Genomic DNA, 14,944 nt, shown 5'->3' with positions numbered 1-14,944 from the left:
CACTTTTGTTACCTGCTGTGCATCTGCTTCTGATTCAAAGGTGATGAACCAGTTGTCATTGTAGGCAAATTCACAGTTGATGAACTTGGGTAAGTTATCCCCTTTAAAAAGAGCCTCGACCTCCTGCAAAACAAAACGGGAGATGAAGTTATCGCCTTGAGTTATTTTTATGGTGACGCACCAAAACAACCTCTCTGCAAAATAGCAGCCAGTAAATAAAAGCTAAACCAAAAAAAATTAAGAATTTAGTCATGCAGGGAAAAGACTCTTATTCTTTAGTTTGACATAAAAGAGATGTGATTATTTTCCAACATCCAAAATCTTTCCAATTCTTCTGTGTGAGGGCCAATGGTGTAATTAATTTAATTTATGGTGTGTTAAAACATTCAAAGCTATCGTAACTGAGGAATTTTATGAGAAAATAATCCAGAATTTTACATGCAGATTACAGGCTTGTTTTGCTTAAAAACACAACCAAAAACTGACTGTTGTCCCCATTTTTTATACATACATACTCACTCATCACACACTATGAACAATGGACTAAAGCAAAAAATGAGAACCCCAAACATATTGTGTTTGGGGTTTGATTTGAGTTATATTGTAGGCTTAATTCTCTGTGAGCTAATGTGATTGTAGATAGCTTTAAGGTCAATAAACATGTCTGAGTCCTGCTGTAAATAATTAAGTTGGCTCTGAATACTTTATGTGGCTAATGCATTTAATTATGTGCCTGTATTGCTGTTGATGCACAATAAACAAAAACTACAATTTAATAACAACAACAACAATAAATAATAATAATAATAATAATAATAATAATAATAATAATAATAATAATAATAATAATAATAATAACAATAATAATAATAGGTTTCCTTCCTTGATTTTGACCTCATCATTGGTTCTGAATAAATATCACTTACATAGATAAGAATGACATTTCACTTTGGTCTGAAAAGTCAGCACATGGGTGTCAAACTACATAGAATAAAAACATCCAACGGCACATGACAAATGTTAAAGCAGAAAATGCACAAAAAATGTGCTTTCATACTTTTATCCCTAATGTTATTTAAAATTAGTGAAGCTGCAATACACACGTACATAGCATTTTCTGCCAGGTTTCTTTAACACTGGCACATCATGATACAAAACAAAAAATGATGTATGAGAAAATTAATTGGACAAACTGCGAAGCTGATAATGTACTGCTGAGACAAAATGATCTGTCATGCTGAGGCAGATAAGTTTACTGATATTACAAGCATTCTGCAAATGATGTGCTGCTTGAACGTTCAGGATTTTTCTGTGGCTGCTGCCGTAGCCGGAAAAGGCTTCAGAGTAACATTAAACCTCCTAAAAAATGCAATGTTGTATGTGGGTGATACCTATGCTGTGGCTGCATTAGTGGAAAAAAAGGACAGTGTGTCTCCATATTAAAATCCTGATTGGCTGTGAGGAACAACAGGTGAGATGCTTAAATTGGATGTGTGAATGCGGGGTGAGCTCCCTTGTCACCACACTACTGCTGTCATGGTTTATTCAACCGATGCTATTATACAGATGGTGCTCTGTGAGCTGACTGCACCAACCAAGAGCTTGGACTGCGCAAGGTACTGATATATACTGATATGATTTACAAATAATGCATTCAAATGTCTTTCTTTCTCTTTCTTTTCCTTTTTTCCAATTTGTCTTGGCCATCTTTTTTTATTCTGGATTCTTAGATAGAAGGAATATTTCAAAAAAATAATATTTGATATACAATGAAAAACTTTAAAGGCCACATTAGTGTAATTTTACCCACACAGCCTAATGTCATTACATACAGGCGCACTTTGAAAATAAAAGATAAAGTGATGACTTATGTGAAGACAAATGTGATTAGATCATGAAGTTAAACCATCAATCACACATCCAGACATGTTTGGATAATTGGACAATTTAGATTTTTGAGCGGATCTTCTTTCTGGTGTTGTTTTTAAGTTTGTATTTGGCCTAATTTTGGTTCCTGGGACAGAGGTGAAGCTCTGGGTAGCCCTGCACTAAAATGATCAACTCCTTCTCCATATTTATCACAGACTGATATTTATTGAAGAAAGGAAAGATGTGAGTGGTTCTAATCATCACACGTGGTGCACTTTGTTTATATCAGGGCGCAGCTGTTGCACCCTGAAAAACAGGCATTTGGGGATGCTTGCGCGCCATGGCAGTGTGGCTTTTGCTCTTGAGCATGCCTTCTACACACCCATATTGAAAACAATAGATTTAAGGACAAGAAAAACATGGCTTCTGTGCAGGCTCTAATGCTGGAGAGTTGCTGGGAGAGTTCAATCTCTGACAAAAATATCTATAAAGAACATGGACCCAACACTGTGCAACATCTACTTACCTCTATGGGCGTGCTCTCAGGAACCTCTCTGAGGATCACGATGCAGCGGTTCTGATTGGGTCGCACCTTCTCCCCCTTCTCATCCACTTGGACCAGTGGCAGAGCTGAGATTAGAATGAAGCATTTACAGATTATGGTTTGAATTTTAAAAAATATAATCTCATCCACTGGCCTTTAACTTTGAACTCTTTAGCCTTGGTCAACTAGTGTTTACCTGAATGTCTCAGATTACAGTGACAGAGATCAAACACTAATACATGAGGCCAAACGGCAGAACAAATAAGTTATAGTTTGAAACTGGACAAGATACTGTAAACAAACATTAAATCTTGACACTTAGCCATAAATAAAAGTGCAGTTTCAAGCCAGACAGGATTCATTTATGTCGTAAATTAAGTATGTCTACTGTATAAATCAAACACAAGTGGATAAGACTGCTGAATGCACTTCAACAGCCTCTCCTGGGAAATCAACCCCGACCACACACTGATATAAAAATTCATCGTGCCTGGTTAGTTTGTCTTGTCATACAGTTTCCTTAGCAGGTAAGCAACTCTCATCAAAATCCTGCTTTACAACTAGTTGCTAGTTGGTGAGCAAAATCATAGAGGAGGAGGATAAAAAATGTTATCAGTAAACACTCACATCGTAAAATGTCCACGATCAGCTCGACGTCAGTGCTGAGCTTTTTGACGTGGTCCAGGTTGGCCACCGTCACAATTGGCACGTATTGGTCGCTGTCCATCTGGGAGATGAGGTACATGTCACTGGCCAGATTCTCCCTGACAGAAAGATTAGAGCCAGAGGTGGTTAGAATATGTGTCCTTGTAACTGTTCAGAGGTGAAATTGAACCTTTAATTAAACAGATTAAGTCAACCACACTTCTGATTACCATGTAAAGGGTGTCCTCACCTGTCAGGTGTCATATTTAACTTTATATTGAATGAACATCAAACAGCAAGAGTAACAAATATAGGAATGTGAACCTCTCAGATACCACAGTCTACAGCTGCAGCACACTTGGCTGCTTCGCTTATTTAACTGTGAACTCAGTGGTTTTGTGCAAAGGAAATGTTATGTACATTGGTGTTTATGGTTTCACTTTCTCCAGATATTTTCTCATCCAGTATTCAATAGCCTGACACTTCTGGTTTCTCTGTGTTCATGTCTAGTCTTTGTCATTTGGGTTTTGTTATTAGATCTCTGTTGGAGAAGGTAACGACACACAAACCTATACTTGTTGACTTTATTGAGTTGATAAAGAGGAGAAAAAAAGAAAAAAATCACAGAAAGGTCAGACTTTGTGACGGCTTGATTTCCCCCAAGCCAGCAGTTACAACAACACCACAGAGGCATTCAACAGTATAAAATAAAGCTTTCATTCAGACCACGCCTGACGCCCACAGTGGGGGGGTGAGAGAGAGAGAGAGAGAGAGAGAGAGAGAGAGAGAGAGAGAGAGAGAGAGAGAGAGAGAGAGAGAGAGAGAAACAATCATCCCACATCAAATGGATGGCAAAGACATATATCACTAATTATCAATTAGGGCTGGCATTTTGAATAATTTCCATATTAGGGTACTCACATTACATTATGATTGAGCACTCCAGCTCTTGCAAAAAACAAAACAAAACAAAAAAAAAAAACAATTTAACCTAAGAATTTGGTCAAACATTAACACCTATGGAAAATGCGGGTATGGGTTGGGGGTTATTCTACCTTTCTGCACTGCAGACTGTGAAGATCGCAGTCATCTTTGCTGTATGGATCTGTGCAGATATTCATAGACTGCAGTTATGTCACCGCATCCCATTGCAAAAATGTTAAAGGACTGTCAGAAATTTTGTTTTTCTGTTTCTGGCTGTGATAAACAGTGTGATTTTGCCAATTAAAAAAAAATGCTTTTCAAAACTGCTAGCTGGAACTTGGGTTCAGAGGTTATTTGAGATAAATACAGAATACTGTAATTTAAAATGTATGTCCTTCACCTAAGCCGAAATAAAGAAAAAATGCCTTGTCTGTTTTAGGCTGCAAAAGGAAATGAGAAAATGTGAGTGTGTTTAGTTGGGCTTTAGGAATGCAGGACCCAGAGGTACAGTAATCTGCTGCCCCTACCTTCTGAAAATCATTTTAGGATTTGGGTGGCAATGAGCCAAAATATGAAGCCTTATTGTATACTATTATTATATGTTTGGGATATTTTATTGTGATTTATATAATGCTGAAGTTTGTGTGTTACAAGTTTCACTGGACTGTAAAACAATTTTCTGCTTGGTAACAATAATGTTTAAGTCAATTTTTGGTAAAAGCTGTGATAAGCAAGATGTTCAACATAAAATAAAATTGTTGTATCAAAAGAAAAAGTAAAACTGAGATAGTTTCCTGTTCTGCTAAGAGGAGTGAGAGAATTAACCTGATTTCTGAAATTAAACCCATTTCCAACATGCCTCCTAAAAAACAGAAAGCAACAATTGCACTCGGAGAAAGATCAACAACAAACTCAACAGCAGCCACTTCTCTGTGGAGGAGGTTTGGATTTAGATTGGATGAGGTTGCAGTTCTCTTTAGGCAATTTATTTATATGATTTCAGACTTTTGAAAACTGCAAAAAATCCATAAATTCCATAAACTTTAAGTGCTGGATACTCCAAAATGCCACCACACAGTTTATACTACACTGGGTATCTGCGTAGAAGGCCATGTGAGCACTGGGTACACACACTCCACATATAGTTGTAAATGCAGAAATTTAGACAGGTGGGAGGATGCTGATGAATGTGATACTGGTGAATGTAATGAATGTGTTGACAACATTCTTTTTAACACAGTGAGATGATCTGTTGTGTTGTTGACGACGAAAAGGATCATCAGTATTTCATGAGGCAAAATAACCAGAGATTACACTGAGTCATCCACAAGAGCCTTTTTGCTCTGGTCCGGGTGTTCATTAGTGATCACTTAAAAGCAGTCATTTTTTTTGCTGTGGCTTAATTTAAGTGCTTTTTTTTCCCTATTAACAAGTGCGAAACAGTCGCTGAGCAGTGAGAAAAGTGGATGGGGTCTGAGATTTTAGCCTGCTGTTCATTAAAAGGAATTCCTTAACAATTAGAGGTTCAGCATTTTTTTCCCTTCCTTTTGAAAAATGGGATACTGAGCATCCAAAGAAAAGTAATTGTACATAATGACTGATGACAACATGGCTAGTTAGTAAGTAAGTAAGTCTATAATTTAGAGGTCCTCAGTGACTAACTTAATAATTCAGTAGCTTCGTTTTCATACAAAAAAAATAACAAAAAACTTGCCGACACCTCTCTGTAAGCAAACATTTTCATTTTCTTGTCAAAAATACCCCCAAATGCTCATTTTCGTGTAATTAGGTGTGAAAGTATTGAGGTAAACTCACCTGGAAAGACAGAACTCCAAGGTCTTCTTCAGGTGCTCCCTCAAGCCCTCCTGCGGACTCTCTTGCTGGGGATCGCTGCCTGTTGACACACGGAGGGATGTTTTGGTAAATCAAAGAGCACCTTAACTAATCCCTGACCTAGAGAGCAAAACAAGATTCATACCAGTGAAACCTAATGCCAGCTTCTTACTTTCTGCGTTAACGAAGGTCAACATGCAGCCCAAAATATGTGTCTGGGCAGTACGAAACGCATAGGATATGCGCTGAGTGCATATGCTTCAGTTACAAAATATAATCTCTTGTTCCACATTCCAGTCCAGTTGGTGGCATATGCGCCTCTAGCTGGTTTGTCAAGAGGTTGTGTGAGGATATCTACCTTTATCCACATTTATAAAATTCATTGTTAAATTATCACAAAAACAGCCAGGACAACTGGAAGGGAGTGTGGATTGGGTAATGTGCATTTTTGGAATACTAGACTGACACGGACCCTCAATTGTAGCATGAACAGAATTGCAGGTGTGTCTGCACGACTGCTACGAGTCCGCAGCTGTCCGTGGACATTCATTGCAGAAAGTATGTCAGAATTTTAAGGCTGAATAAAACAAACTGAAATTAAAGCAGGATGTGGGAGAGGCAGAGCAGTGATGCCCACATTTCAAGAAGAATTTATATTAAAAAGCACACAAAAAGTGTAGTTATACACAAAACATGGAACATGTTTGTTAGTAGATCACCAAAACTTCGCCTCTCTTGATTTTTCAGCAAATTTACTGATCAAGAAAAGCTGAATGAAAATGTATCCAGGTTCAGGTCTTAAAACAGAAAATGTTGTGTTGACATTGTTTTCAGGTAGAGGGAATTTAGAGATGAACGTCTTGTCAAGGTTAATACTGCCATAAATAAAACATCATAACAACAAATAGCTCTTAAGCAGTCACTGTATGCCTCCAGTCAATAAATTCTGCCACTTGAGGCTGAGCACACCTCTTAACAACATGATGCAATGTTATTCCAATCACTAAGAAAATAAAGAGACAATACTGCTTACATCACTCCACAGGAGATGCATCTCTTGGTAACTGTGATTATTCACTTGCTCTGCCAATCAGAACAAGTATACACAATCTGCCGTAGCTCGGAGCCTTTTGACAACGAAAAATCACTCAGTTGCAATTTTTAAAATGACATTGCTTATTTAATGACACTATTTTTAAAGACTAAGGACTGTCCTTTTTTCACAGAAGTTCTAAGTTTGATTCAGTTTTAACTCCGACAGCCACAAATATGCAGAATAATAATTTTTAAAAAAAAGAAATCTACGCTTGTTTTACCTTCAAAATGGGTTTTAACCATGTGTCAAAGAGGCCCAAGTTCCTTCAGGTATTGATGACATATTGAGTTGAGGATGCCACAAAACTAACTCAATGCATAGATGGGAAGTGAATGAAATGTCCAGGCCTTGCAGACACTTGGTAACCCGCACTGATCTGAGAACAGCCGCTCTGTCTGCTCTGACAAACAACCGATCACTAACCAGCTCACCTGTGCGCCCTGGTTGCCCAGGCTCGGGGTATTCTGTGTATGTTGGCTCTGAGCACTCCAGGGTGACGGAGGCCACGGGGGCTGGCTCTGCCAGCATTACCGGCACCGGTGGAGGCTCATCTGGGTCGGTTAGTAGGGGCTCCTTGAAAGCCTTGTCCTCACTGGCTTCATAGCCTGTGACATTCAACAAGGGAAATTTAAAAACATTGAGGACAAGCGAGATCACCCCTACTACATCAACACATTAATAAATAAATAAATAAATAAATAAATAAATATTAATTCATGTCATATGTTGAGTCATTACCAAAAAGGAATACTGTTTGAATACTTGATAGGAAATTCTTCACATCAAAATTCCACAAATAAAAGGGAGGAAATACATCATCTGAGCTGCTCTTTAACTGTGAAACATTTTCGAGAAAAAGAGTTGAGTTTCACTGACAGTGCCGTAACAGCAATAAAAAGAAATAAGGAGGGGGAAGTAAAAGAAGCCGGATATGACTTGAGAATGAAAATGATGTTTACTTGGAACAGGAAACTCAAAGTAACAGAATGATGAGTATGACATAATCATGTTGTTGTACTGACTAAATTAGTGCTGCAGAACATTTTATTAAATTAAATTAAGACAACATAGAGGAAGTGTTTAGTTTAAAGGAAACAGCGTCAACAGATAACAAACCATATTAAATATACTTTAAATCACACAGAAATTAGAAATAAAAATCTGTCTTTAATATGAAACCCTTACGGCTTGATCCTGTAATTGAGACAAAAAGAAGGGCTCTTTTGAGGATTGAGGATTTGCAGCCAGGTAATTCATAAGTTATTCAGATGCCATATAAATTATTGTATTATGCTGGCAGGACAACAGAAAGTACAATGCACCAATATTAAATGAACCCAGACATCACTGTTTGATTGTCAGGTAATCTCTTTATAATAATCGCTCTGGTTTTTGCAGGTGGTGAACCTGCAATTGCCTGCTCTATAACAGTCTTTTAGACGTTATGTTAAACCTCCAGTTATCCTTACATTTGCCAACTTCATAACATTTAGTCTAAAAACTTCAGACAACTTTTAACATAATCTAGAGACATTCCAAATAGTCTGCAACACAGGATGAGTTTAAAGAAAACTGCACAAACACCAAAAAGAAAGTTATCACCCAAAGTGCTGCAGTTTAATTGAGCACATAAATTTAAAGCTTGTTTACCAGATGCGGATTAAGACTAATCCTTAGAGGAGGAGAGTTTTCAAGGAGGAATTGGAAAGTGCACCTGTATGTTACACACTTACTCTATTTTTTTCCCTAGAAAGTGTTATTATCTAATTCACTAAACTCTTAAAGATTCTGGTAATAGGATTTCAAGAAGATGTATTCTGATAGTAATGGAAATTAGGGCTCGAATAAAGTCACCTCTACATTTGTCAGATCTCCATCCCTGAAATTGTTCTCCATAACACAAAATGATGGTTAACACTTTACCATGTAAAGTGAGTGGTCATATTGGGACACAATTAATAAACATCTTCCCAAATCTATTGACGTTGTAATAAGATTGACGACACTTAAGACGCAATCATAGTTGCGTTCTACAGAAAAAAGAAAAAAAGGAAACTAGTATTAATGTTAGAGAAACCTGCATGAGAGCAGGGACAGTAGTGAGGTTAAGATGTGGGTAGCTTCCATTTCAAATGCCTGAATTTAATTCACAACTCCTTTATGGTGCTGACTGAGCAAAAGATACAAAAAAAACTCCATCTGCAAGGGCTTTTATGTCCTACAAATATAGCTAGCGTGACACTGAGTTGTCATGGGGGGGGTGAAACCAGGCATTGTTCATGCTGAGGAAAAGAAGTTTGCTTCCCTAACGGCAAATTCAGTGAGTTTGTAGTGGTGAAAAAGGCCACTATGTGAATGACCAGATCATCTTAAGTCTCTAGTCTCCTGCTATGAATTTTCCATAAATGTCCTCGCAGACGTAGGACATGAAATAGGCCGAGACGTCAATCAGAGTCAGACTAATCAATAATTTCTGTTTCGCCACCATATCCTTGTTGCCTCTGCGTTGGCTATACTTGGCTGGGCACATTAAAGTGAGTGATTACGGTCATTTGTGTAGAGGGAACGGTGACTGTGGTTGGAATATTCATAGCTCAAACTAAATTGAGTATGAATGATTTAAGAGGCGTCTCCACATGACAAGAAAAGTGACAAGAATGGACAGAGGCAGGCTGCAAAGTTAAAAAATAAAGGTTTGTGAGTACAGCCCAACTAATATTTAAACGAGCCAACGTTACTGGATTATTACAGATATACTAGCATATATGTTGACAGGTGAGCAGTAAATAAACTGCATTCAAACACTGCAGCTCCTTTCAATACCTCAACTCCATCCCACCCTTCAACTTCAAATGACCCCTCTACTCTGTGAGGTGTTTCAAAATTAAAACAAAAAAACTAACTAGTATTCACGCCCAACTGACACTTCACTTTATTTCCGATGATTCAACCACAGCTGTTGCTCTCATACAAACACAACTCAAACATTTTGGAACGGATTCATTCAGTTGACTTGTCCTCAGACACAACTACAACCTAGTTCTTTCTCACCACCATGTTTGTCCATGTTTATTTTATCAACTACTCCAACAGATATTATTTTGAATTTTAGAAGTTCCAAGCTATGTGGCCACAGTATTAGATATAAAAATCTGTCCATTTCATCTTAAATAAAAACATTACTTTCTTACTTCCGCTTATAGAATTTCACCTGATGGTAATGGAAGTCATGGGGGTCCTATGATGTCTCAGGTGGCTTGGTCAAATAAAGAGCCCTAATAAAAAAGTGGCAGGAAACTTATTTTCCCCCAATTCAAGCATATTCTGACACTGCTTTTCGATCATTATTGTACAATCCAACCTTTCTGCGGCTTGTTAATTGGGATGTGCATCCTTTTTGATTTACATGTTTAAGATGACTTTAGTTGATTTTCTACCCTTGAGCGCCGCACATTTATATTTATTTTAATTTACTACAATGGAGAAAAAAAAGGTGCATCGTGTAGAAGTCATCAACATATATTGCATCCCAAATTGTTGGCTGACCTTCTGGGCCGGGGTCGGCCGAACTATCGCAGCCTTCCTTCCATGGCTGCAGGGCAGCAGTTGTGGTGTCAGCACTTCCGCTGGGGTCCAGGCTAAACATGTGGTTGGCCCATGCTTTCGCATTGGGGTTGAGGTCTGAAACCTTGGCTGATTCCTGTGAAAGAAAAAAAACAGAGTTTGGTCAGGGCTGTCAATGTTAGCGGATGGATGCCAGCACATCAATAGCTGTAAAGAAAGACAAAGATTTACTGACTCATTGTACATGGCTATTAATGCTGATTCATGACAGGAAAAAATGTTGAATATAAATGGGCAGTAAACTAAAATTTTATAAAGTATTACGAGCTTGTTGTGGATTAGTCATCACGTAAAAATATAAATAATAATATAAATGTTTTACACTCAACAAAAAAACTGACAAACTCACATACCATACATTTTGACCTGCCAGTAAAAATTTGGACGAGGAAAATAGACAAGCGCTACACTAAAATTAAGCAACAAGACAAAGAGCACAGATACAAAAACAGCAGATTCTGGATAAAACAAAATTGTGACTGATTTAAGCCATAAGTGTTTTGCCTGTAAGTTATTTAATGATGAACATCATACTAGGGCTGAAGAATCCATGACAGTTAAGACATAGTTATGGGATATTGCAACTTAGAGGCCTACTTTAGTCTGTGACCCTTTTACAGTTCAACAGACAATTTAAAAAAAAAAAAAAAGTTAACATACACCCTATTCTGTTTTTTTGAGAATTTTGGTTTTACCAGAGTTTTTATGTTTATAATTTTTACCTATCATCACTCAGTTCGCCATGCGAGCTGAGAAAACTTATGTGCTTCACACATATTATACTCACGCACAACTCTCTGCTTACAAGTTGTGTTAAACAACATCCCTTTTACAACTTCATGACACTTCATCATAAGTGTTTGCATATGAGTCAAGACACAAGTTGGAGGCTTATTATCATTTAAACCAATATTGGAATATCTTCTAAAACAAAACTGTAAGTTTAAATAGACCAATTAAGTAATATCCTCTTTGCTCAGTTTACTGTCAAATCTAGGGAAATTAGGTTTAAATGACTTCATCGCTTTCACTGAATCTTTGCATGAGTAAATAAGGTACAGAAATATGCACAATTTCAGTGAATTATCCAGTTTGGGCAGGAGAAATCCTTTATCAGCACTCATCAATCACCTGCCAACAAGACTCCTAAGACCAGCAACATCTGACAGGAACGGTTTCACACAGCAGAGACACAGGTTCAGCTGGCAGGGACCAGGGCCATAACGCCCTACTGCCTGCTGGACATACTCACAGGTTCAAAGCAGTAGTTCAGCATGCATGTCTCACAGGCTAACAGACTGTAACCCAGAGCCGTGGTCAGAGCCAGCGTTTCATTGAAGTCCTGAGGAAAAGCGGGCCAGGCGCTTCCTGACGGTGGTGATATAAGGCTCCACTGCATCCAATCCATGATTAACACATACAAACAGTCTAAATATCTCCACAGGAAGCTGGAGGGAGACTTCCAACCAACATTGTATGCCTTAAGCCATAACAGGGGCTCCTTCAAGTGAAGCAGCCACCAGTGCAGCTCTCCAAGTCATCCTCGCCAAATCACAGGCACTGCCACGCTCTGTCTGGCCCCCTCAGATCCGAGCTGCTAGGTTGATTCAACAAATCTGATGACAGCACTGAGGCTCTGCTGCCCCGGTGGGCTCGGCTGACGTTGCAGGAGCTGACTGGCTGTCTTGCTTCTGTTGAGCAGCCGTCTCTGCTTTTGCTTTGTCGCCGTTGCACTGAGTCATTCTCAGGCAAAATACTGGAGCTGTAGAGGGAGTGTTAAGTTGCACACCTGAGCTCAAGCGGAGGCTGCTCCAGTGATCCACGAGCTAAATCAACCCCGAGGCGTCGCTCAAATTAAATCAGCCCTCTTGAGCTTTGGTTTTAATAGATTATTCTGCTAACGAGTTGCTGAGGCAAAAGAAAGACTGGGAAAACCTGCTTCTTATTTAAGAGGCAGCTAGTTGAGTTAAATATAGAATAAGTCACAGAAACTAAGGAGGATAGATTAAAGGAGAGGGAGTTAAGGACATAACACTAACTTGATACAAGATGAGCAGCGATAGATATTGTTCCTGGGTCGTATTTCACGAACGCAGCACTACAAGATCATTCGGGATGCGTCTGGCCAGACAGACACACACCCCCACCTCTGCTAATAATCCAGCCCTGCACTAATGAAAAACTCCCACTCCTGTCCGAGCCGGCTGCCATAGAAACTGTTGCTGACATCACCGGATGTGTATGTTCTGGTTACCGCTTGACCTTTCAAAATTTTTTAAATGTTCCCTTCCTTCACGAAGGAGGAAAAGGTTATCTGCGACCCTGATTGAGGGCGTTTTTTAGGAGGAGCGGAGAAGATGTGATTCATCATGAACTGCAGACAGAGACGAGTTATTGTCGGTGTCATCGGAGGGCAGCCGGTGTAGCGCTGGGTTTATTGCTCTGCCTGTCTGATGGAGGGGAGCTCTGAGCAGCAGACAGAAATACAGAGACAGCCGACATGCAAGAGTCCTTCAGGGGAGAAAACAAAAACAGCTGAATTTGGACGGATCTGTCTGTCTACAGACCCGAGGCTCATCTTCCCTCTCTGACAGCTACAGAGCTGAAGGGGACAGTGGGCCAGATGAGTGCTGAGCAATCAGGGAGCTAACGCATCACATCTAATGTAAAAATGCTTCGTCCTGAGCACTGTTTCCTGCACCATTAGACTGGTATAGCATCAACACAAGTGGTTTATGGTGATGAAGTATTACCACTTCAGTTTCTCTGAAGATAGTTTTCAAACCTAGTGTCTCCCTTTGGTGAAACTTCCAGACACAACAAAATAATACAAATTCTACTGGCAGGCAAAGTTATCAATATTCATCACTTGCAGTTACAACAGTCATGTATAATTAGAAATATTACTAAAAATGGGGACATCAACTTCCTGAAAGGCTTGCAAGCTAACTATCTGCATCCATGAACAAAATGACAGGAAAAGTACCACAAAACAAGTGATAGGCATGTGTGAGATCTATGCAGCTCTACAGGCTGCTGTGAACAGACCTGAAGGAATAACAACTCTTATATTGGGATTTTACTTCATGCAACAGCAACTTTTTGGTTTACTGAAAATGACAGGAAGGCCGATACATCACTTGCTAAAGTTAATGAAAGAAAAAGAAAATGAAAGTACTGTATTTTCTAAAATAAAAGCTGCTAGTCACATAAAAGTTGACTCTCTAATAACAGCAGGTTGAGGTCGACATGAAAAAATGCAGATCGGAGAAAAAACAATAATGGATAAACTCCTGCTTTGTGTTAATGTCCCAACTTTAGACTATATGGACGACGTGAAAGCTCCGCAAAAGTGAAGCAAAAACATCTCGATCTTAATTAGTTAGTTAATGTTTTAAAAAAAGGGAAATGATGCCATGACTGACAGCTGTGTGTGCCAATCTGAGTGCTTGCCATCAATGGCTCTGCTCGCGATTTGGTCAGACGGGTGTTTGGGCGGAAACTCCACCAGCATGGAGACAGCTACTGTACAGACTCTGGCTTCAAATGACATCACCAGCTCAAGATAGCATCACTTTAGCATTAAAGTGGAATCATATTATTATATTATGTTATCCTTTCACAAAAGTTTGCAATAAAAAATAATGTTTCCAGGCAATTTATAGTTTAAAAATCTAAATGCTAAAGCAAAAACCTTAAAACTAAACTTTATAGAGTGATAAGTTTTGTCTGATATAATACATGGCAGCTGAAGCCCAGTTTACTGCACTAAACAATTAGGTTACTTTCATACAATGTAGTTATAGATCTACACTGATTTCAGCCATATTTCCACCGAACAGCTGACTTCCAAAGATGTGACTAAGTGAGAAATTAAACAGAAATTTGTAAGACCTCAAGAGCAGTGGGATGCACTTCACTATACTTAAACACAAACTCAAAAGCTAAAGATCATATTCTCACATTAAAGAATGTCCAAAGATAACAAGTTTGACTTCAAACTATGCAAATTTTTCATACCATCTGTGTGGTACATGGTTAAGAGTCAAGTGTGAAGTTGTATTTGTAGTGTCTGAAGTTAAAATAACCAGTATTATATTTGAACTATTTCCTGAGCATTTTGTTTCTTTTTGATTATTTCTGCAGTCACTTCATCCGAACAAGATGAAGATCAGATCTCAGTTGGAGTCCTCTTTTCTTTCCAGCTTTTGTCTGTAACCAATTCGATTTAAGATGCAGGGCTATAAATAGGTCATGTTCAATTTCTGCTCCGTTTCTAACACATATGTGCAAAGCATATGGCGTATTGCTCTGTCTCTCTGTGTGGATGCGTGTGCGTGTGAATAAGGAATGAGGTGGAAAACACATGGGTTTGGTGGCACCACATGGCATCAGTTTAATGTGGGGGT

General features: G+C 38.7%; 1 protein-coding gene across 2 annotated transcripts in view; it reads right to left on the bottom strand.

Annotated features, from left to right (window-relative positions):
• larp4b (La ribonucleoprotein 4B) overlaps nucleotides 1-14,944 on the bottom strand; it is a 45,146-nt gene that overhangs the window by 17,157 nt on the left and 13,045 nt on the right. For both annotated transcript variants that reach the window (XM_088085200.1, XM_088085201.1), the window contains exons 3-8: nucleotides 10,458-10,611; nucleotides 7,343-7,516; nucleotides 5,798-5,876; nucleotides 3,041-3,177; nucleotides 2,396-2,499; nucleotides 13-123 (exon numbers count right to left, since the gene is read on the bottom strand). In XM_088085200.1, the coding sequence (XP_087941326.1) occupies nucleotides 13-123; nucleotides 2,396-2,499; nucleotides 3,041-3,177; nucleotides 5,798-5,876; nucleotides 7,343-7,516; nucleotides 10,458-10,611 (759 nt within the window). The remainder of the gene's footprint in view (nucleotides 1-12; nucleotides 124-2,395; nucleotides 2,500-3,040; nucleotides 3,178-5,797; nucleotides 5,877-7,342; nucleotides 7,517-10,457; nucleotides 10,612-14,944) is intronic.

The sequence above is a fragment of the Plectropomus leopardus genome, chromosome 12 (assembly GCF_026936395.1).
Source record: "Plectropomus leopardus strain MGB_pleo_1.0 chromosome 12, ASM2693639v1, whole genome shotgun sequence".
NCBI lineage: Eukaryota > Metazoa > Chordata > Actinopteri > Perciformes > Serranidae > Plectropomus > Plectropomus leopardus.
The sequence above is the reverse complement of the archived record's forward strand: the minus strand, read 5'-3'. Positions and strand labels throughout refer to the sequence as shown.